This window comes from Carassius carassius, chromosome 10 (assembly GCF_963082965.1).
Source record: "Carassius carassius chromosome 10, fCarCar2.1, whole genome shotgun sequence".
NCBI classification, from domain to species: domain Eukaryota; kingdom Metazoa; phylum Chordata; class Actinopteri; order Cypriniformes; family Cyprinidae; genus Carassius; species Carassius carassius.
This window is the reverse complement of record NC_081764.1, coordinates 10104024-10127434: the sequence shown is the minus strand read 5'-3', so window position 1 is coordinate 10127434 and position 23411 is coordinate 10104024. Positions and strand designations below refer to the sequence as shown.

The window sequence follows — 23411 nt, the reverse complement described above, 5'->3', positions numbered from 1 at the left end:
ACTACATCAAACGATAGACTTTTCAGACACACACTCCAACTTCACCTCAGCGCCAGGTGCTAGTCAAATGCGGAAAAATGTACAGGTGATGAGGGAGCTTCAGTAGAATAATGGTCAGATGAGATGTTGTCAGGCCATATGTCAGTAAAAAACTAATTTTGCTTTCCTGTCAGCGGTTATAATGTGCTATTCAATTGTATGCACTAATGCAGCAGCACGCACTGTTCATTGAAACTATGAGCATGCAGTGTTGTAATTATGTCATCAGTTAACTCATGAAGTTACCAAAAAGGCAATTAAAGCTGCCTTAAATCTGTGCATACATGTATTTATTATATGAGTCATATTTAAGAATGAGTCACTGAAATGCATCCTGGAGCAACCCAGCACTGTCTACCTCATCTAACAAACACTTAACTCCTCACCAAAAGTGAGTAAGAAAAACAAAAGACTTGTGAGAAAATATGATGCGTGTCAGATTAGCATCATGTTCAGCAGTGGCCGCAGCCAAAATAACCTAACAATCCTGTAGCTTTAAGAATTTAGTGTTCCTGTAGCTTGACTATATTTAGAATTTAGTGTTTTGATAACTTTATCCAATTTCTGTATTTCCTACATGCTGAAGGGCACAGGTGAATATGACACTTATTATAATGGGTTTATGTGAAAATAATTTACATTTATTTAAATGTTATATTTTAAGTCTAATAAATGTTCAAGTTGATAGCTCTCGATTATACTGTAATGTTGAATGGTTATAGTCAATGCTTAAATATGAAGAAAAAAAATCATCAGTGATTGTGACAGCTGTGCTGCTCACAAACACACAAAAACGAAGGTTTATAAAGTCTTTAATCCAACACACTGGTAATCCAACACACAGGGTAGCATAAACGAAAGACGCTAACGTTAACGAGACCGGACAAACTAGAACTGAACACACAGGACCTTTAATACACAGACCAAACAAGGGTAATTAACTACACACCTGAAAAAAATGACACAATTAACTTAATGAGAGGGAACGGTGCAAAAGAAAAACTAACTATAAACTGAACGATACTCAACCTCGCATCGTAGATAGAAGGATGAGGCGATGAGGAGATGGAGAACGGATGGCAAAGGGCAGGCAGGCATGCCAGCAGATAAATGCAGGAGGTTCGGGAGGAGGACGGACAACTGGGAGGACGACAAGCAAAATCCAGGGAGGTGCAGGTGGAGGAGATGACCAGGGAGGAGTCTTGAACAGGAAAGGGTAGGTGGAAACCCAGGGTACAGCCAGGACAGCACTCCATGGCGGCTGGGCTAGAGGGAAGAGCCAAGGTTAGCTGGAGCGACAGAGGCGAACCAGGCCATAGCCGAAGGGGTGAAGGACCAGAGGGCAGCAGCTGGCCCGCAAATCTGCAGCGGCGAAGGCTGTGGGACTGAAGAACTGAGGGAGCCCGGCAAGGTCGAAAGGCTTATGGTTAATGGCAGAATCGATGGTGGGAGGAACGCAAGAGCAGGAATCTGGATAGGGGGATGAGGTGGAGCGGAGCCATACGAGGCTGGAGTCAGAGCTACGCGCTCCTCAGGTCCAGGAGACAAAGACTCCCTGCAGACCCCGAGATGGAGCCCCACCACTGAGAGGAGGTGACATAGAGGGACTGATGGGGGATAAAGATGACTAGACAGCAGGAGTGGCTGAGGACTGAGGGGAATGAAGAAAAGCACAAAATCCAATCAAAAATAAAGTCTCTTAAAGCAATTTGGAGAGGAGGTGGGAGAGGGAGGCTGGACAGGTTGAATAGAATAGACAGATGAATAGAATCAGGCAGGTTCAGGGGAAGCAAAGTCTCTAACTCTCCATACTGAAAAACAGTGTCCAAGTCCAGTCATATTCCATGAGAATTCGTAATCAGATGTATCAATTGGCTCAGGCTCAGGCTCCAGGGCGATGGCAAGCACAGTCGCTTCTTCTCGCGATGGCTCTTCAGTCGCGGTGGGCTCAAGCAGATGCTCCGTACAGCTGGGTTGTGACTGGCTGGGCACTGGGTTGGAAGTAGGGCTGGCGTCTTTATCCAAGAGGCCAACAGTTATGGCAGATCTGAAGGAGCACAACACTCACACCATATAAAAGGCGAAGCTCCCTTGAGGACCCTCCTCAGACAACTGAGCTCAACCGGATGGTGTTCAGTCCAGTGTGCAGGAATGTGCACAGACATCCAGGAAGGTGCTCCTTGAGAGAGCGGTTCCCCTGCTCAAGGCAGAGCAGGTGGACAGCGGCAACGCTTTTTCCATAATGGGAAAAAATGTACAAAAGAACCACTGTATCAAACCAAAAATAAGCCAAATAAATGCCAGTATGCTTTCACTTTTGTAGGTCCAGTCTTCCGTCACAGCTGTGCTACTGACAAACGCACGAAGACGAAGATGAAGGTTTATTAAGTCTTTAATCCAACACACAGGGTAGCATAAACGCAGACTCTGGCATTGACGAGACCAGACAAACTAGAACTGAACACACAGGAACTTAAATACACAGACCAAACAAGGATAATTAAGTACACACACTTGAACAAAAGGGTGGAATGGTGCAAAATGCAAAAACAATGTCCAAACTGATTGACACTGTGACAGTCATACTCGCCTTCAGTCATAAAAAGATGCCACTAAACAATTATTTTAAAAAAATATTATCTTTATGTTGTTTCTACAATAAAATAAAGATTGAATGTGAAATTAATGCAATATAATTGTACCGTATTTTTCGGACTATAAGTCGCACCTGAGTATAAGTCGCATCAGTCCAAAAATACGTCATGATGAGGAAAAAACATATATAAGTCGCACTGGACTATAAGTCGCATTTATTTGGAACCAAGAGAAAACATTACCGTCTACAGCTGCGAGAGGGCACTCTATGCTTCTCAGTGTAGACTACAGGAGCACAGAGCAGCATAGAGCGCCCTCTCGCGGCTGTAGATGGTAATGTTTTCTCTTGGTTCATGTTTCTTAATTCATTTCTCTTGGTTCATGTCAAATTAATTTTGATAAATAAGTCGCACCTGACTATAAGTCGCAGGACCAGCCAAACTATGAAAAAAAGTGCGACTTATAGTCCGGAAAATACGGTTTATTTAAAAACTTAAATGTCAGGTGTGATTAATCAAGATTAATCAAGATTACAGAAAAAAATTGCAATTAATTAGTTAATTTTTTTAATCGATTGACAGCAATAATTGTAATATCACAACTTTATTGTTTGTACTTTATTTTTGATTATATAAATGCAGCCTTGATGAGCATAAAAAACTTCTTTAAAAAAAAACATTTTACCCAAAATTTTGAATGATAATGTCTCTTTCTCTCACGTTGTTATAATAATAATAATAATAATAATAATAATAATAATACATTTTATTTATAATGCACTTTTCTCACACCCAAAGTGCTACAACAATGTAAAAAAAACAATTAAAATAAAAAATACAATGATACAGCTTTAAATTAATTTAATTTCAAATCAGTAGATAATGTACAGTCCTTCACTCATTATCCCAAAATAAACCTCTTCAGGGTGCTACAATAATGATCACCCTGTCAGGTGAAATTTTACCTACTGTACATTATGTCTTACCTAACTGCCTCTGGTTTTATTGTGTCTCATCATCATCGTACATCACTGTTATCATAATCTTTCATCAAAATGGAATTACTTTCTCTGCCTCTGTGGGCTAAGGCTGTGTGTAGGTAGAGAAAAATTTAATTAACCAATAATATCAGTCTACCGATTATTCTGTTTCAGGTCTGATGCAAATAAACAGTTTTTGTAAGGGTGCAAATGCCGTTTCATGCTGTCTACACATTCACAGTTGATTATTGGTTGATTTTAGACTGTCTAAAGCTACTTTCTGCATTTCACACACACTCAAGGTACAAAATTAGCAGGAAAAGCACACACTCTGAAAAACAGTATGAGATCAAGTGTGTATTAAGGTAACAAGTTCACCCACTTCTCTTTGAACCTTTATTAATCTTTCATCAGTTCCTATGGACAGACCAATCATTCATAGGCTTTAAACACACAGGTGGGGCAGACGCTTAAGGGTGGGGCATGTGGAGGAGCAGATAATAGTCATAACTCACAACAAATTTTACACACAGGGCAAGGTGAAAGACTGTTAACACTTAATTTTACCTCTTCCTATTCTTCTCACTGACAGTCACAAAAAAAAAAAACATAGAAGAAGAAAATGTAAATGTAGAAATAATAAAGTGAAAACACATGCAAAATTGGCTGGCTAATCAGATAAAATTTAAACTTAAAACCAAATGATAATGTGGGGTATTTGTGACTCACCAATGCGTGTCTGAGCGAAGGCCTCTGCCAGGGCGGAGGGCTGGGAGTGGGAGTGGGGCGGGTGGGCAGGTGCGGGTGGAGGTGGGACCTGCTGAGACTGAGGTTGAGGAGCCTGGGTGGGCCGAGACTCCCCATGGGAGAGAGTGGAGGAGGCAGAGGAGGAGGTGGAGGAGCCATGCAGAGAGCTATTAATCCAGGTGTCTGAAGATTGCTGAGGCTCTGCACTTTCACTTGACAAGGCCTCATCATCAGAGGAAGAGGAGGAGTCTAACAGAGAGAGAAAATAAATTAAAAGACAAGGAAGAGAATGATAGAATAAGTATTAGATAAAGCATTTTTAAATTTGTTTTCCATAAGAATAGTAAACGTGGTTATCACAATACCAAACTGTCAATACCAGTAAGATTTCTTATTTTTTGCCACAAATTTTAACACCAAGTTATGCTAAACATATATTTTAAATACATTTATAAATAATAAATATATATTTATAATAAATACTGTATATTTATATATAATATAATAATAGATATAATAATAATTGCTTTAATTTACTTTTTAATTCATTTTAATTGTATTCCTTAATATTCATATGTATTATAAGTCTATATTAATATTAACAAATTAAATAAAAAGTACCTTAAATTAAGATTAGGTATAAAAGTAACTTATGTAAATAATTTAATTTCCAAGTAGTAGATGACTAAATGTTTAAATTTGAAAAATACAACACACAAAATACAAAGTGTAACAATTTAGTTAAAACTTAAATAACTGATCTAATATTCACTGCATGATTATTATATAAAACACATGAGGATAAGAATTTGATGCTGTCATAGTTTCACTGAGAAATGTCAGTACTTTTGCCATTTTAACCCGGAAAAGTGTAAGATCTTGATTAGCTATACTAACTATTAACTATATAACGATATACTTCCTTACTATATGTGGTATGGTTGTGTACATTTACGTGAGATATTATTTTCTAGCTCTCTTATATATTAGTGAAATGGTTTATTTGGTGCTTGCATATATTACCTGGTGGGGTGCAGTTGTCAATTGGTGACTGTACATATGCAGACCGACGTTTGGTTGGCATGGGCAGTGCCATCTTTTCCTCTTTATGCTTGGCCAGAGCTGCCTGAACTGCCTCAGTGTGGATATCTGAGACAAAAAATAAATAAAAAAAACTTTGATGGTGATGGAACGACCGCAGCAGATTCGGCGATTCTAAAAGCACAAACTGATGTGATATTATTAAGTGTCTAATAAACGCAGACTTGCTCATTGCATGATTCTGATATTCTTGTAAAGATTACAAGTTATTGGTATGATCACCCTTAGCGGCTGAAGTAAGGATAAAATAAAAAATAAAGAAAGTCTGTGTTGGCGCGGGTTTCGAACACGCGTTAGGGGCGTTCACATATCGCGCCTAAAAACCGCTTTCTCCTTCTTTCCAAAGCGCTCAGGCAGTTGCGCCCCTGGGGCGCCTGCTGTTGCTAAGCAACCATGACGTGCTCTGTCCATGAAGACGCGGAAATTCCAGCAAAGGATAAATGGATTTGCAGCACTAAAAATCGCTTGCAGTAGCTCTGCTACTAAATTTATTTCAAAATGGCAATCCATATACAGCTATGATCAGCTGTTCCTTCATCTTGCCTGAGCTTTCAACGTTGTTACGGGAAAGGATGAAGCTGATTAGTTAGTTCTCGTCACATGACCCGCGGTGCGCTTGCGGCATTGCGAAAAGTTGAGATGTTTTTAACTCGATGCGGTACGAACGCGCCTGTTTTCGCGTGCGTGTCGCCACCGCGTCGCTTCCATTATGAGCGCGCTACATCGGAAATAACGAACTTGTGAATATGTGAACGGCCCCTTAAAAGACAGCGTGCCGCGAGACAAAAGTCACAAACCACCGAGCTACCCCGAATCAGCTCCAGATCTCTGGAAACCATGCTAAACCATAGCAGAACCCTTACTACATTTTATGTTTTGTGATGCTAAAGAACATTTCATGACATCTCAGACAACTGTAAATTTGTGGCTACTGTGGTTTAATTATAAACGCTATCGTAAACTCATATTTACCATAGTAAAATAATTTTCTTTGCCTCTTTATTTTTGTATACTGTAAAAACTTCAACCACATTGTTTGAAAATGAATAAAGGTTGAAATATTATATTAGAAGTTGTACTTATATTTTTTTGTAAAGTTATCCAAAGGATTCATTAGCTAATCAAAAAAGAACTTTAGATTAATTATTTATTGTAATAAAAATAATCGTTAGAGTAGTCGACTGATCAAAAAAATAATCGTTAGATTAGTCGACAGAAAAAATAATCGTTAGTTGCAGCTCTAGTTAGCACATGCTTGGTTTTAACCAAAGTGACAGGTACAATCAGCCTTGAACATCCTGGGGTTAAATGCTTTACTCCAGAGTACAAGACTAATGGAATCTCATTAACTTTCTTTCTGTACTTTGATATAAATCAGTAACTTCTGTATTATCAGTAAACCTTCTTAACCAATAGCAGTCACCCATCAGAGTTTTGGTAATGCTTGCATAATAAGACCCTGGACATAAATTATGCAGTGAAATCAACTGATTGAATCTGCAGGACTAAGGAAACTAGGGCTGCAACTAACGATTATTTTGATAATCGATTAATCTGTCGATTATTTTTACGATTAATCGATTAATCGGTTTATGTACTTATATTTTAGTTTTTTTCATTTTTCCCCCAAAGTAAATTATTAATAAAGGGTCTTTATCATTCAGCATAGATTTTTAAGAGATTTTAATAATTTTGCATTGTCATATCCTCATCACAAATATACCTGGAGTTGTTTTATTATGTGTTAGTGATCCCTTGTCAAACTCTTCTGCAATCAAAACACTGACCCATACTCTATCAAATTTCACAAGGAGATTTCAAATAATGTTTTCACCATGGCAGTCCTTAGAGCTCCTAAAGTAGTTTAACATCCCGAACAAAGCTTATTAAGGAATCTTTCAGAACATATTTTCACGAAGAATAAGGATAAAACAGAATAAGATTGCAGTGCATTGTATTTTATTATTTACTGGGAAACAGCTTTATAGCTTATGCTGTGAAATTGTAAACAATCCTTCGAATAAAGTGCCAATGGCATGAAACCTGAATGGAACTCCCAATTTAAAGTAAAATCCATCAGAAGGTTGTCCAGAAAAAACGGACACACAAAAAACCTGCTGTGTGAAAAAGAGCAGTGAATACTTAGAAAAAAAAGTGCATTTCAAATATCTTTAAACATTTACCTCTCTCATTCAGTCATAATTAGGCTGCACGACTGAATTATGAACTGGTAAACGACAAACTGATCACAGAACATGTTTGTAAAGCTTTAAATGTTAACTGTTAAAAAGCAATGTTATCAGCTTTTACAACTAAACATTTGCAAACAACATTGTACTGGAGAATCTGCACAAATAAAAGGCTTAGGGGCCGTTCACATATCGCGCCTAAAACGCTAGGCGCACCCATAGACTGTGCGCACCGCTTTCTCCTCCTTTCCAAAGCGCTCGTGCAGAAGCGCCCCTGAGGCGTCTGCCTTTGCTAAGCAACCATGACGTGCTCTCTCCTTGAAGACGCGGAAATTTCAGCAAAGGATAAATGGATTTGCAGCTCTAAAAATCGCTTGCAGTAGCTCTGCTACTAAATTTATTTCAAAATGGGAATCCATATACAGCTATGATCAGCTGTTCCTTCATCTTGGCTGAGCTTTTAACGTTGTTACGGGAAAGGATGAAGCTGATTATTTAGTTCTTGTCACATGACCCGCGGTGCGCTTGCTGCATTCTGAAAAGTTGAAATGTTTTTAACTCGATGCGGTGTGCACGCGCCTGGAAAAACGGGTGCGTCGCGACCGCGTCGCTTCCATTATGGGCGCGCATACTGCGCGCCTACATTGGAAATAACGAACATGAGCGCGCAAAAGACGCGATATGTGAACGGTCCCTTAAACAGTTCAGTAGTGCAGAGTTTACAGGTTAATCTTCTTTTTTGAAGGCTCAAAATAGAGTACTCCCACATCCTGCTGAATGCTGCAGAGACGCCGTTCGGGAAGCACGTGACATAAAACGAGGCCAGCTATTGGCTATTCGCTACTTCTCCTGTTGTACTGGCTGAGTAAATCCTCCGGTGGCTCATTACTGCCACACTTTGGTCACCGCAGATCTGAAATATGCACGAAATAAGCCGCTTACGGCAAATAAATTATTTAGCAACGAATCGATGACTAAATTAGTTGACAACTATTTTAATAATCGATTTTAATCGATTAAATCGATTCGTTGTTTCAGCTCTAAAGGAAACTGCTCTCTGACAACATTAGGACAGTAAAATTTATAATCACATCTGTGGTGAGCAACTTAAAAAGCAATCAACAATCAAATAAGCAAGCTGCCATGTTTAAATTGCCACAAAGCACCAGAAATCCAAAGTGGCACATTTCATCCAGGCAACCATTTTGTCCAAGTATCATTGTCATGGCAGATGACTAAACAGTTCCTTCAAGGATGTGGTCAGAGGAAAGGCAAAATGACCATCTTCAGACTCTCTGTAAACCTCGCACCCCATAAATCTTAGGTAAAGACCAGTCCATTTATAGCTTGCAAACTGGAGTTCTAAGTTTTAAAGGTGAAGTGTGTTATTTGTTCTGTTTAAATAGTTTTAATGTGCAGAGATCACTATAAGTAACCCATATAAGTAAGTTTATAAGAAAGCAGGGAGCTTTATATCATTACTCCTCCGTACATCATATTTACTGAACAAAATCTAATACTTGTTTCTTACTAATTTTGTAGTGCAGTTTCCAAAAATACTGATGCATTTTGTAGCTCTTTGCTTTCGACAACCATTTTAAGGAAATCTTTTTTTTTATGAACCTGTGCTATTGTAAAGTTCTTTGACATTAAATGAAGTATTTGAACATATTTTTCCACTTCTACTGTATAATGGCTGATAAAATGAATTGTCTTTTGTTTAGTGGTGCTAAAGGCAAAAACATCACCTCTGAAGAACTGAAATGCACTATGATGGCTATAATGGCTGATTAAAAAAAAAAGACAGAAAACCATTTGTATGTTGTCAGGCTGTTCTAACCTGATCTGTAGCGTTCATCTCTAGTCCCACTGCTCCGGTGTGGACGCCGTGTGCGCCGGTGGCGAGAAGAGGAGGAGGATGAGTTCGAAGGGCCAGGTTCAGGTGCGGAGGCGGAGCTTGGACCAGGAGACTGTGCATCATAGGCCGGAGGCGGAGCCAAATCTGTAGAGACAATAATAGTGAACTTCATAGAATCTAGCAGACGCAGTCAATGATAACAGAAAATGGAAGATATGAATGTAGTAGATGTGAAAAGCTGTTTCAACTCCAATCCCTCCAGCATAAAAAAATACAAAAATCCCAACAAATCCTACACATCTAGCATCAGTGACTGTCAATAAAAAAATAGCAATTCATGCTGCAGTCCAATGCATGAACAGTAGAGGGCAGTTACAGAGGGAATCTAGATGGAACCCTTCAACCTCAAGAGGAACAGCCTGAGAAGATGTTTCATAACCACATTATCACATGAGTCAGTAAACCACTGAGAAAAACAAGGAGAGAGATAATATGGCAGAAAAGGAGATGGAGGGAAGACGGTGCATAAGCAGGGAGATTTCTGTATTCTTACTTTGTGTTTGTGTCAAGTAGGGTGCTAAAACTTTGGCCCTCTTCTTCTCGTATCCTTTTTGTGTGATGTCACCTAAAAAGAGAGATAGCATGATTAACTATTAAAAACATAAACAGCATGAATTCAACATTTCATTTTTGGTCGAATATCTTTCAAAACAGTCAGATTGTGGAACAGAAATTATGACTTTAAAATAAAGTTATAAATGATTGTGTACATATTAAAATAGCTGATTATCTTATGATTTTTGTGCATATATACTCTAATGTTCAAATAATACTACTTAACACGGATGCATTAAATTGATCAAAAGTGACAGCAAAGGCATTTACAATGTTACCAAATATTTGTATTCCAGCTTTCAACCTTTCATTCATCAAAGAATCCCAAAATAAATTATTTTCTTTTTTACTGTATTTTTAATCAGCATTTTTAAAATCTTATTGACCCTGAACTTTTGAACAGTAGGGTATATGCTTTGGCATTGTAGTAGCAGATTATTATTAATGATAATGCTAAATAATATCTGGTAAAATATGATTTCAAAGGAACACTTTTTAGCTGTTGATGGAGGAGGTTTGGAAACACTGGTTTAGAAACATCCAAATCCATCCAAGAGCCAAGATGATTTGCGTGAGTTATTGCTGCATACATGTGTGCGTTTTGAAGTGTGAAAGAGCAGAATGTGTAATCTAGTGGGATTATGAAGGATGGAAGAGCTTTGGTTATGATACGTGAGCAGCTCAAACTTATTTCAAAACATCCCCTGAAAGGGAAAGATTTCAAAAGAGATAACAGAGAAATATTTATAATAATCCCATAGAAATCAGCTGGCCCTTATGTTTAAGTGTTGACAGTAAACAGCACAGATTCACGAGACAGGCTACTAAACATAAACAAATCATTCTTTCAAAGCATTTTCAACATTAAAAAAGGGAAAAATAGCCAAAGAAGAGTCAACTTCCATAAGTAATGCATGAAGACCGAACCCAGCAGCACCATGGGATATTTTTAGCTTCACCAGACTGTTCTATCACATGTAGCTATGAAGGGGGTTATGTATATCTGTATATTCTGTGTATGATTCTTTTAGTGTTGTTCAGAAGGAATGGTTTTGAACAGTAAATGACAGTCAACTTTCAAGACAAGTAAATGTGCTCTTCTAAGTCAGCCACAAGCTAGAAGGTTTTATTGGTGGCCTATGGTGGTCCAGTCCACACAAAGTGAGGTTCAGATGGACTGTGGTTGGTTGTTGGGAGAATCATGATAATTTGAAGTGAGTGACAACAGACTAAGGCAGAAATCTACATTAAGCCTTGACCAGTCACTCACTCGCTCATACCCATGACCTAAAGTTATACATCAACACACACTGTCAGTTTACTGTCTTTGCGAAGAGAGGCATGTCTTTAATTTTCTGTATTATCTCGGTTTTGTTTTTGAAGTCTGAAAATAGGTGCTCTGAAATTTTAATGAATGAATCCTTCATGTAGTCACCATCTGTAAACGGTTTCCCACGCTTTATTATCTCCCAGGTTGCAACAAAGCTAGCAGCAGCAGTAGTGGAGTTAGGAGATGCAATCCACTTCTTAAATTTATCTTTGCGCTCCTCTATATTTTCCAGAAGTAATGCAATCGCACTTTTTCTCTCACTCCCAACTGGGTACTTGGCTGCAAATGTAGCATGCTTTCCCTGGAAATGTCTTTCCACATTACTCTTTTTGTTATTTGACAACTTCTCATTACAAAGCAAACATGCAGGCAATCCTTCCGCATTGGCAATGAAAGCAAATGATTCGGTCCAAGAACTGTTGAATCCTCTGTTCTCCTCAGCTATCTTTCTCTTTTTCCCCTTGGGATCCATGGCCCATGACACACCCACCAGTTTGTTTGTTTGTTTGTTTTTCAGCATCACACCGTTCTGACAGAAACGTGTGTCGCAGTTTATGACGTAAATCTTCGTTGACAAAAATGTTGAAATTAAATATTTATTATACACACTTTTAAAACGTTGAAAAACGTTAAGAATGTTTATTAATTAATATCGTACAGAAATTATATATTATTATAATTTTTTTTTTTTAAAGCTCCAGGGAGCCACTAGGGCGGCGCTTAAGAGCCGCATGTGGCTCTAGAGCCGCGGGGTTGCCGACCCCTGACCTAGGATGACTTGAGGGTGAAATCATGGGTTAATTTTCCTTTTTGGGTGAACTATCCCTTTGATTTGTAATCCAAACATTATGCCTGAACTCTAACCTTAATTCCAAAGATAACTCAAAAACTCTTCTTTTTTTATTTACATTCTTAAACTCTAATTCAAATATACTGAACTGTCCTAAAAAGGTAAATTATTCCAGGACTTAAAGCCAATGTATACTGGCCCCAGGTCCAAATCTTATTTTTTAACTACTATCAATGCAATAAATCCAAAATAATCTCTGTAATCCAACATTTATAAAAATCAAATCCAAATACGTTTTTAATTCTGGATCCTTAGTCTGAATTGAGATAATATCTGAATGGGGTTTGAAAATTTTGTATTTGCAAGGCATTATGGGCAAAAGCAACCTTTATCAGCATTACACTTCTTTTCCATGATTTAGTTTGTGCATACTTAAACGTCTATTGGCATGCATGCATACACATTGACAAACACATGGGGATTTTCTTCGCCCTGAGAGAAAGGAGTTAAGGGAGGATGTCACCGCTTTAAGAGAGAAAGCCACATGAGTGTTACTGTTTGACTGTATTAGCAAAATAGAAATGATTAGAGACAACCTACAAGTGAAAAGTGTTTTTGCCATTTGTGTATAAATTTACATTTAACATGCATTTTAATATTAACTGAGGGACTAAATATGATCATTAATAATTCAGTTAAGTTTTAAAACATTAATAAAACAATATATTTCAATAAATAAAATGAATTTTAAATTATTGAGGTAAAAATGGCTAAAACTTAAAACAAATAAATAAAACACACTACCATTCAAATATTTGGGATCAGTAAGAGTTTAGTTTTTTGAAAGAAGTCTCTTATGCTCATAAGGTCTGCATGTCTTTGCTTAAAAACAGTAAAAAGAGACTGAAACATCTAATCCCTAAGCGACTTTCTATACGACAGGCATGCATACCAGCTGCTCGGACTGTGGGAAAGTTGGATCGGGAGCAGGAATATGTACGTGTCTCATTGTCTAGAGCACAGTTACTCATTGCGCGGCTCGCGAGCCGCATGCGGCTCGTCAAGCTATAACTGGCGGCTCGCATAGTAGCTTACAGTATCACACTGCCACTTGCCTTCAGAGCATGTGAGGCGGGAGCGAGCGGGGAGCGCGAGCGGGCGGATCTTGGACAGAGCGCAGAGCGGCAATTTCAAAAGGACGGTGGACGGAGCGTCGCATTTCCCGCTCCAATTTCGCTCTGCTCACACCACGAGTCTGAAGCATGCTCATTCAAGCCTGACCCTGAATCCATTAGTCTTGCACAGTCATCAACAGTAGACTATTTTCAAGCAAAACTCGGCTCAATAATGGAGTTCAAAAAGTAAAATTATAGGTGTAGCCTATAAGTCGCTCCGGAGCCTATAAGGCGCATCAGTCAAAAAATGCGCCATGAAGAAGAAAAAACATATAGGCCCAGCCTCGCACTGGACTATAAGTCGCATTTATTTAGAAATGTATGAAAAAAAAAAAATCTTATGGACGGGACAGTTCTCCGATACGGACGTGAGCGCTCTGACAGCGGCACTAAGACTGCTTTAAAACTTTCACTGAGACCTCAAACAGAAAGCACAAAGCCTGTCTTTAAATTTGATTTCGTTTTGTATTAATTGTATCTTAATTTTAATCAAGGTTTCATCAACCAATTGTTTGGATTTAATAAGAAGTAAATAGAAAATAGATAACCACAATACGAAGGAGCCGGTGTGAACCTGGAGTTTGTCTCATGAATGAACCGAAACTCAGCGTATAGCCTACTTGCCTCACAGACCCGACACATAGGCTAGGCTATATATAAAGCTTGAAATGTCTACTTTTAAACAAAACAATTCAAAACGAAAGAAAACAGACTGCTCTCCCTCCCGTATGAAATGTGCATTTCTCTCAGGCGCGTTCACTACTGCGAAGATCACGAATCAGCATCTTTCTAGCCGACAGACATAAAAAAAATTTAAATGTCTTCTGCTATATTTTACATATTCATAATCATTAATTTTGCGGTTCGTTGTAACAGCTTTTAGGTGCCCTTAAATGCACTGTAAAAAATTGCTGTAATTTCTACAGCAAAATTTTACAGAATTTTACTGTATAAACATTTTACAAGATGCAGCTGTAATTCGCAATGCATTATGGGTCAAATAAGGTTTTACAGTTGTTAACAGTATATTTCCACGTCAACTGTAATTCATTTACAAGAAGCAGGTGTTGTCACTGTAGTTCCTGCTTTTTACACTAACTTACTGTAGTGTGGCATTATGGGATTGCGCGCGCATCATTCAAATCTGAAACCCAGCCGACTGTAGCAGCGTGAGAACGACTGAAGATAAGAGGCTTTATTCATAATTCCTGGTAGGTTCACTTAATTATACTTAAGAAATATATCCTTTTATATTTATTTAAGTTAATGTATAAGCGATTTCATGTCACAATAGCCTCCTATCCTGACATTTAGACAAGTGGCCTTGGTAACTTATGTGCAGTAAACTGGGAATTTCTATCACAGCATAGTTACGCCAAATGTTCGATTTTTGGAAGTAAAATTTTCTTATTGAGAGCAGTTAAAATTAGTGTTTACCTATCTTAAAATAAAGCCCAATGCGAACGATTGTCATAGCAACTACTATCATATACGAACAGCAAAATTTGAAATTTCATTCGTTCAACTATCCCATATTGACTCGACGCCTTACTATAATAAGTGAAAGACATCTTTATATGCCCGACTGGACAAGTTCGCCTGATTTAAAAAAAAAGAAAGAAAAGAAAAAAGCCTGAGGAAGCATCAAAACGCGAGGCTGATTCTGATTATATTAACCTTTCATTCAACATCAAAACAAGCTTAACCGCACACATAAACTCACAGAAAATACATGAGGTAAATGTTCAACTGTTGAGTTTATTCATAACATATGACATAAGAAGCATCACAAGTGAGCTGTTTTGCTGAGTATCACGATTGCAAATACACAGTTCAATAAACAATTAGTTAACAAGTTACTTACTTTTTTAGACAAAATATTAACTGTTGTTGTATTTCACCAACAAATATAGTTCCAAACAAAGACCAAAGCAAAACTATTTTGCTCATTTTCAAATCAAAACTCTCCAAACTTTAGCTAAATGATTCATCTTTTTGAACGGATCGGTTCAATGAATGACTCAGGTGATTCCCTCATTAAGTTATTTACTGCCACCTAATGGCGGATTAGTTTCAGGTTTAATAAGTAGCATTGCATTTTTCCAACATTTATTTATTGTATTTTCAAATTTCATGTCATTACACAGTTGTAATTTTGCACTGTTAATTATTTAATTTGATTGGTGGCACAGTTCTACAATGTAATATTACAATTTGTATTATAAATAATATAATTTATAATAGTTTGTTTATTCTAAAATATATGCCTTTTTGGGTGTTAATTTTGGTCTCATTTACAGTACATAATGCTTTAAAGAAATCACAAGATTATTTGACTATTTGAGGGTCAGATGGTTGTGAATTCATACCTCAATATTGTGCGTCCCGGGAGCAGGCATCTTTTGCACACATAAATTTTTTCAAAGGTAACAAGTTTTACTTAAGTAATTTCATTTGCGAAAAAGGTTACTTATTTAAAGGGTTACTCCACCCCATAATGAAAATGTTGTCATTCCAAACCCGTAAAAGCTATGTTCGTCTTCAGAACACAATTTAAGATATTTCAGATGAGGCTTGCGTCTGTCCCACTGACTGCCAAACAATTAACAATGTCTAAGCCCAGAAAAGCATGAAAAGAATTATCAGAATAGTCCATCTGCCATCAGTGGTTCAATTGTAATTTTACAAAGCTACAAGAATACTTTTTGTATGCAAAGAAAACAAAAAGAACAACTTTATTCAACAAAGTGGTTATTTTTTATTATGTCAGCCGCACCACACGGATACGCTGTTTTCGTTCAAATCAAAGCGTAAATAAACATAGAAAGCGTGTCCATGTGACGCAGCTGACACAGAACAGGCTATGTAGTGTGTGTCCAACAGATACTCTCCAAAAATGGCACTACACTGACGCAGAGGAGACTAATTGTTGAATAAATCCTTATTTTAGTTTTCTTTGCATACTAAAAGTATTGTCGTTGCTTCATAACGTTACTGTTGAACCACTGATGGACTATTCTGATGATGTCTTTCATACTTTTCTGGGCCTTGACAGTGGTATTTACTGGAGAGTCTATGGGACAGTCACAATCTTCCCGGTTGCATCCAAAATATCTTAAATTGTGTTCTGAAGACGAACGAAGCTTTTACGGGTTTGGAACGACACGAGGGTAAGATTTTAATTTTGGGGTGGAGTAACTATTTAAGTACTGGTAAATGCTGATTGTTTTGTATAAGTGGCATTTTGACATTTATTTTATTGAGCTAGTTTCATTTGATACATGACTTTATCCTGATGCTTTTGCTTGTTTTTATGTGCAGATGTTTTCTTGGTATCACAACACTCACTGGATACAAGACGGACACATGGAGGCAAAACAAGTGGAAAAGTCTCAGAAGAGGGACAACCCTCATGTGTGTGCTCATCTCAGAAAGTTGATGGACTTTCAGTATGTATTTATTAAATTGTCTTTTGCAGGAATATTCTTAATTTAATAGAACATAAGCTCAAACAACAGAATTTGTGATTTAATGTTGATTCCAGCATTTTATTTTAATCCTTTTCTTTAAAACATATTTGTTTTACAAAAATTATACAAATTCTGTTGATTGACCTTCATTTTTATAGAAAGTTAATGTTCTACTCTGAATATTGCTTTTGTTAAACAGTTATTTGTGATGCTATGCTATTTTTATGATAAGATTTAACTGTTGAAAGACTGAAAATGTTATTGTACCAATAAAAGCCTTGCAATGTCTTTCTGCCAGTTTTAATAAATACTTATTTGCAACATCATTGACTTGGTTTTTATTCATTTGTAAATGTATTAAGATAGAGCTCATGATAATGCATTTATATCAGTATTTTATAGTTTACTGTTAAAATTATTCTTTAAAGCAGTTTCATTGTTAAATTATTACAACATCATATTGTATTTAGGGGTATTTACATGATTTTATTAGCAACTTTTGTAGCCAGTTAAATACTGTAATTTAATGAAATTACAAAATAATGCTGTAAAATATATTTACAGGACTTTATTGGCAACTTTTTTGCCAGGTAAATACTGTACTTTAGTGAATTTACAAAATATTGCTGTAAAATAAACTACTAGTAAAATTCAATGTTACTGTAAAAAATACTACAAACTACTATATTTCACATACAGCAATTAACTGTAATTTGCTTTGCAGTAATGTCCTGTAATCCATTTTACAGCAATTAACATCATTTTTACAGGATTTTATTGGCAACTTTTTTGCCAGTAAAATCCTGTAAATTCTACAGTACATTTTTTACAGTGTGTTACATGAATGCATCAGCACTGAAAACGTAGAGATTTATTTTTCTTTTGGGGGCATTTTGTTTGACATGCATGCCAGCTTTCGCTCATCCCACTATTAAAGTAAATCTGTTCTTAAACGAAAATGTATTGGCCGTGTTATTTCTTTTTGTGGGATGTCCAATTTATATGTAGAAATGCACATTTGCAAAGGTGACTTAGTATGTTGTCGTAAAAGTGGCTCGCCTTTTGATTTTGCTCTGCCAATGTGGCTCTTGTGAAAAAAAGAGTGGTCTAGAGTGTGCGTATGAGGGAAAGAGAGGGAGAGAGATGGAAAAACATATTTTTTCATCTTTAATTATTGACAGTAAGAGAGAACTTGTCTTGCTCTTTTGAAAAGTATTAGCTTTCCCTGACTACACTGTTTTCAGATACTCATATCCACCCTCCCTCTGGTGTGCTGCATCACTGGCCCTGAAAAATATGACACAACAGAAAGCTCACAATGACATTCACTCAAGACACAATACTGCAATCTCTCCACTGTGTCCCTACACACACATACACACACACACACACACACACACACACACGGCCTTGGATACCTACCACAAGATTGTGACTCACCATTCAACAACTGCCAACACTGTATCACACTGTACTGAAGTTGAATTTCATTGCCCCCTGTTCTTTTGTCCACATCCAACATTCTGTCTTTCCTTACACACATTTCATTTCCCTCTGGATGATGTCATGTGCTAAATCTTCTACCCTATGACATGGCTTCCTGTTCTGCTGAGAATATAAAAACAGACTTTGAGAGACAGATAGAAACACTATCTGAAAAGAAAAAGACACAACAGGGAGTTCAGTTCATTCTTATCTGTTCTTGACTCCTATGTTATACAACCAGATCCACAAACCAGCTTTGAAGCCCCGCTCACAGAAACAGTAAAGTCAGGGTTATCAGGGTGTGTGCATGCAGGACAAGTGACTCAAATTACCACTTCACACACCTGGGAACATGCCTTGTCAGGTGTAACCTTCCTAATACGCTTTATAACACAGAATATGGGGATGATCTGACCGGTGTTTACAGTGTGCACGTTAACATGCTGTCAAACACTAACATGAAGAGGTGTCCAGATCAGCCAAAATAAAATAAAAAAGTTTAAAGCCCTACTAAAGCTTTTAGGACCCTTATGATTTTATTATTATTATTATTATTAGGGACATTTTTACTTCATTTCTGAATTCTCATTATTGTAACATGAAAAGAAAATTTTAATTCATAAAATTTAGTATTTAAGTATTTTTTATTTAAAAAAAGTTTAAATTATTACATTTGCTGTTCAGTGTTTAACAGTTAAAAAAGTGATTATAAAAATAATTGCATCATTGAGAATAAATGACCACACAGAATTTCCATCAACCACCTAACAACAAACTAAACACCACTCAACACGTTTGCAACCACATAGCAACACTCAGGCAAACCCCCAGCATTGTGGCAGCAGGATTTGTGCAGGAAGGCACCCTTCACATTGCCCTCAGCTATTTTTACAATTATGTTGTGACACAAAAATAACACACTTCACCTTTCAGCAACCCTCTAATAAAGGTCATACTGTGTGGTGTGTGATACAGTTCAAAGATCTATGTCATACTGTTTTAGCTGTTCTTGCAGAATATGGGTTTCTTACCGATTCTAGCTTTATTCCTTATGAATGAGACCAGCTTAAGGCTAACTGTACTGTTACCATAGCAACTATGACTCTAATACACCCCACCCAAATACATACATACGAACACCAAAACAAAAACAAAAAACCTACTCGGATGAGAAATTATCTGTGCATGTTTGGAGAGATCATTTTATCCACAATAAAAGCATAGGGTTCTTTAAAACGGGTCTGTTAATGTAAGTGCTAGAAACAGTTTATGCAAAGTTCCAAACACAAAAATGTGCGCTCTTGCATTGTTCTTGGTGACAAACCTCAGTATTCATGCTATTTTCATCAGTATTCAAGTTATTTCTCCTCCGTGACAGTAACAGACTTGAAAAAGAAAACAAGACTACTGAAGAAGACAGTTTATATTAATGACTGCTATATCAGTAGCAACACTGAGAACACAACACATACCTGTGATACATTATAAATTGAATTCTGAAGGTGTTGTCACATTAACCATTGCGCTACGAAACCCAGTCACTTCAAAAGGAATCACTGCGTGAGTTGAGTGAAGGCAAAAAAGTTCCCGATACTGATTTTGCAAGCTTTTAAGTTGGTCATAAGAATCTGCCACTTTAACTAACTGAAAGCTAACTGATTTGGAAGTGACTTCTGTGTGGACAGTGCTTCAGTCAACCCTATATTATTGAAAATAGAGCTTTTTTTTGTTTCATTTGGCAGAAATTTTGCTAATGTAACCGCACCTTCACACTTTTCAGAAAAATACAAGGTGGACAAAATCTGCATAGAAAATTTACATTGAATTGTATCTTTGATATGCGCCATGAATGATTACTACAGTAACTTCATATATGGTATTTACATAGTACTCTAAGGTACAGTACTTAAAAAAATACCATGGTATATGTCCAAAAACACAGTACTTTTTGCTAACAAGATCTTCTGACTCCAAGAGTCCCTTCTTGATGAGTGCTACCCGAGTGGAAAGTGGAAAGCTCCACCTGGCAACTGGAGAAACTCTGCTCGATGACTGAATTTGTGCCTATAGCGTGTGTCTACCAGCAGTAAAGTGTGCATCTCTTCCTTTTCAAACCTGATGTCCATCACAGACCGGTGAATAATTCAGTTAGCGAAGAACCAATATATCGCAAGCATTGCGAAAGATATTAACTATTTACATGTCCTGGGTGGCATGCGCTTAAGAGCAAGCTAGCTACATGAACCAGTAAAGATTTTTTTTAAAAGGAGACAACAAGCAATAACATGTGGGGAAGAGGAGAAAACAGAGAGAAGATAGTGGGAGAGACAGTGAAACATGTTGGAAAGCTTGCTGTGAATCATGGTTAAATGAGTGTATTTGCTTCCCGATGCTCTGTGACCTAGTTCAAAGTAATCTCTCTATCTCTCTTTGTTTTTTCCCTAGGTCTCTCTCTCCCACTCTATATATTTTTTCTCTTTTTCTTTACAATTCAGAAAGCCTGCCTGTCCTTCTACAGTCACAGTGAGTGTTTAGCTACTGAGATTACCTTAACAGATGCACACAATCAGACATTATACAGCTGGTCCGAGCCTCTTCATTTTAAGTATATGCTGACCAGCTATTGAAGAGGATTCCTTCCACACACACACACACACACACACACACAACTCATTTGATCAGCTTAAGTGTATAAAAGCGTCTGAGTATGTGCTGGGAATTCAAGCAGAGATCACGACTGCTCAGCCCTGATGCTTTCAATGGTGCTCATTGTGTGTGAATGTGTCACAACCTCCTATCTCCACCCCTCTTCCTCTGTCATGAAGACACACACACACACACACACCATACACAGAAACAAACTATTTCATTCACAACACACGTACATTACAAATAATGAATACATGCTGATGGTGGAGTCTCTGCAGGCTGTCATCTTAAAACCATCTCCTGTCTTGTTACTGTAAATAAATACATATACATAAGTATTTGTTTTATCGCTATTTTAACAGTAAAAATATATACTTAATAAATAAAGTACGTTATGACTTAATTTGAATAATTTACAGGGCTCAACAATTAGGAAGTATTTTCTGTTGGTCAAGGAGGAAAATAGCAATTTTAGCTACATATTTTTTAAATGCATGTTTGAATTTGACGGTATTTTGCCTCATTCATTTTGCTTTCTATTGTAAGAACCTCAGATACTTTTATCTTCTAAGACGAACAATACACACATAGTGTCTTCAAATACAGACAATCTGTTTCCACATCTCACTGAAAGAAGACGTTATAGTGAACTTTCTTCTCACCCATCCACTTCCTTTACTCCCTCTCTCCCTCTCTCCCCTCATTTCCATCTAAACACAGGACACTACAGAGATCACCGAAACCAGTATTTTTATTCAGAGTTTATAACAATGCAGCGGTTCATGTTTGCTGTCGTTTGAAAGGTCTCCGTGTGTCTGGTAAAAAGGTCTCATTCTCTTAACAGCAGGACAGACAGCAATAAAAAGGTAATAGAGATCCTAAGAGTTTAGAGATTTTGATATTTTGATTGAATTTGAGTGTGTTATTTCCCAGTGCCTTTCATGCAAATTACTTTCTGTCCCAAAAGGTGCTAATTCGTCTTGATCAAAACGAATTTTAATTGTTGCTTCCTGTCTCCATTTTGAAGGATGTGTGTCTTGGTCTGAGGTTACTTAAGGGAATGTGGCAGGAGGATCGGGGCGATTCTGTAGCCAGAAAGCCCATAGTGTTGTGTGTCTCTTTACACTTCATACTATATATTTTCTAAGGTCAGGTATACACCTTTTACTCTTAGATTCATCTTTGAGAATTTGATGTCTTGTATTGATTTGATATCTTTGAATTGGCTATGTAATTGGCATAATACATATTTACCTGACTGATAATAAATTGTTGCATTTGATTTGATTTTTACTTGTAATTATTGACTCTCCTTGTTACCGCATTTCCCGCTTCAGGTCAATAACAGACTAAAATTCAGTTGAGATGGAGCATAGGGCACACCAACTGTATCTTTAGAGATCCGGCTAACACTTGGTATTAGTTCAAGTGTACTTAGATTGTAAGGACTTACAGGGAATTTCCGTCTAGGTCAACTGGATGTTGTACGACCAACCTAAATAGGTTGAGCCTAACCTCTGTTTATTGTAAAATTACTCTAGCTAAGTGTACATGGGGAAACCATGACCATACCAAAACTACTGTCAGGGAAAGTAATGTTGGTCGGCTTATACCTATAGTAGTGATCGTGACCTCTGACTAGAAATAATGTTGTTTTATTCAATGTGTTCAAATCTATGGGGGCTAAATAAAAGTACATCTAGAATGAGCAAGCATAGGACGGCCATCTAAAGTATTAGTCAATGACCTCTGTCTAATAACCAAGACTGACGAGAATGTGACAGAAAGATATGCTAACGGCCGAAGTGATATCTTTGAGCGACATGAGCACCCGAAAAAAACCTAAATAATTTGTTACTATTCATACAAACGTGTTAATATTGTCATAAGACATTATTCTGCTATTAAAATAATAAAAGGGCCTATGCTATCTAAGCCGGTCCTATAAACTATACTGTCAAACCTATGGCCAAAACTACACTACTATGTCTGAACCAAAGCAAAAATCGTCAAAGCAGGGTCTTTGAGCAATGAGCTGAAAGCAGCCATACTCCCACTGGCCCTTTAAAAACTGAAATAAAGAGTCTTTCATTGTGACATTTCTTTGTGCTGTAACCTATACAGTCATTAGTACAAAGGCAAGACGATAAGGGTGTGATTTTAAACATATGCTAATATACATGCCAATACTTTAACGCAAACCTTGCTACTTACTGAATACGTCAGTTTTGACTGTATTTGAAAGGCTGCAGTAGGCATCGTCTGTCTGAGAGCCAAAAAGTGAGGACTGTAGGTGGGGACTGTGAATTGTGCCAGGACTGCATTGTGGGCTTTGAAAAACAGATATGCAGTCTTAGTTAATACATAGCTATATCACGATACAAAATGG

The 23411-nt window shown here is 37.3% G+C and overlaps 1 protein-coding gene across 1 annotated transcript in view; it reads right to left on the bottom strand.

The window, feature by feature from the left end:
• Positions 1-23411, bottom strand: part of LOC132152290 (disco-interacting protein 2 homolog B-A-like) — a 41165-nt gene that overhangs the window by 14660 nt on the left and 3094 nt on the right. The window contains exons 2-6 of the mRNA XM_059561091.1: positions 10062-10133; positions 9491-9652; positions 5384-5509; positions 4343-4609; positions 1047-1432 (exon numbers count right to left, since the gene is read on the bottom strand). Coding sequence (XP_059417074.1) covers positions 1047-1432; positions 4343-4609; positions 5384-5509; positions 9491-9652; positions 10062-10133 — 1013 coding nt within the window. The remainder of the gene's footprint in view (positions 1-1046; positions 1433-4342; positions 4610-5383; positions 5510-9490; positions 9653-10061; positions 10134-23411) is intronic.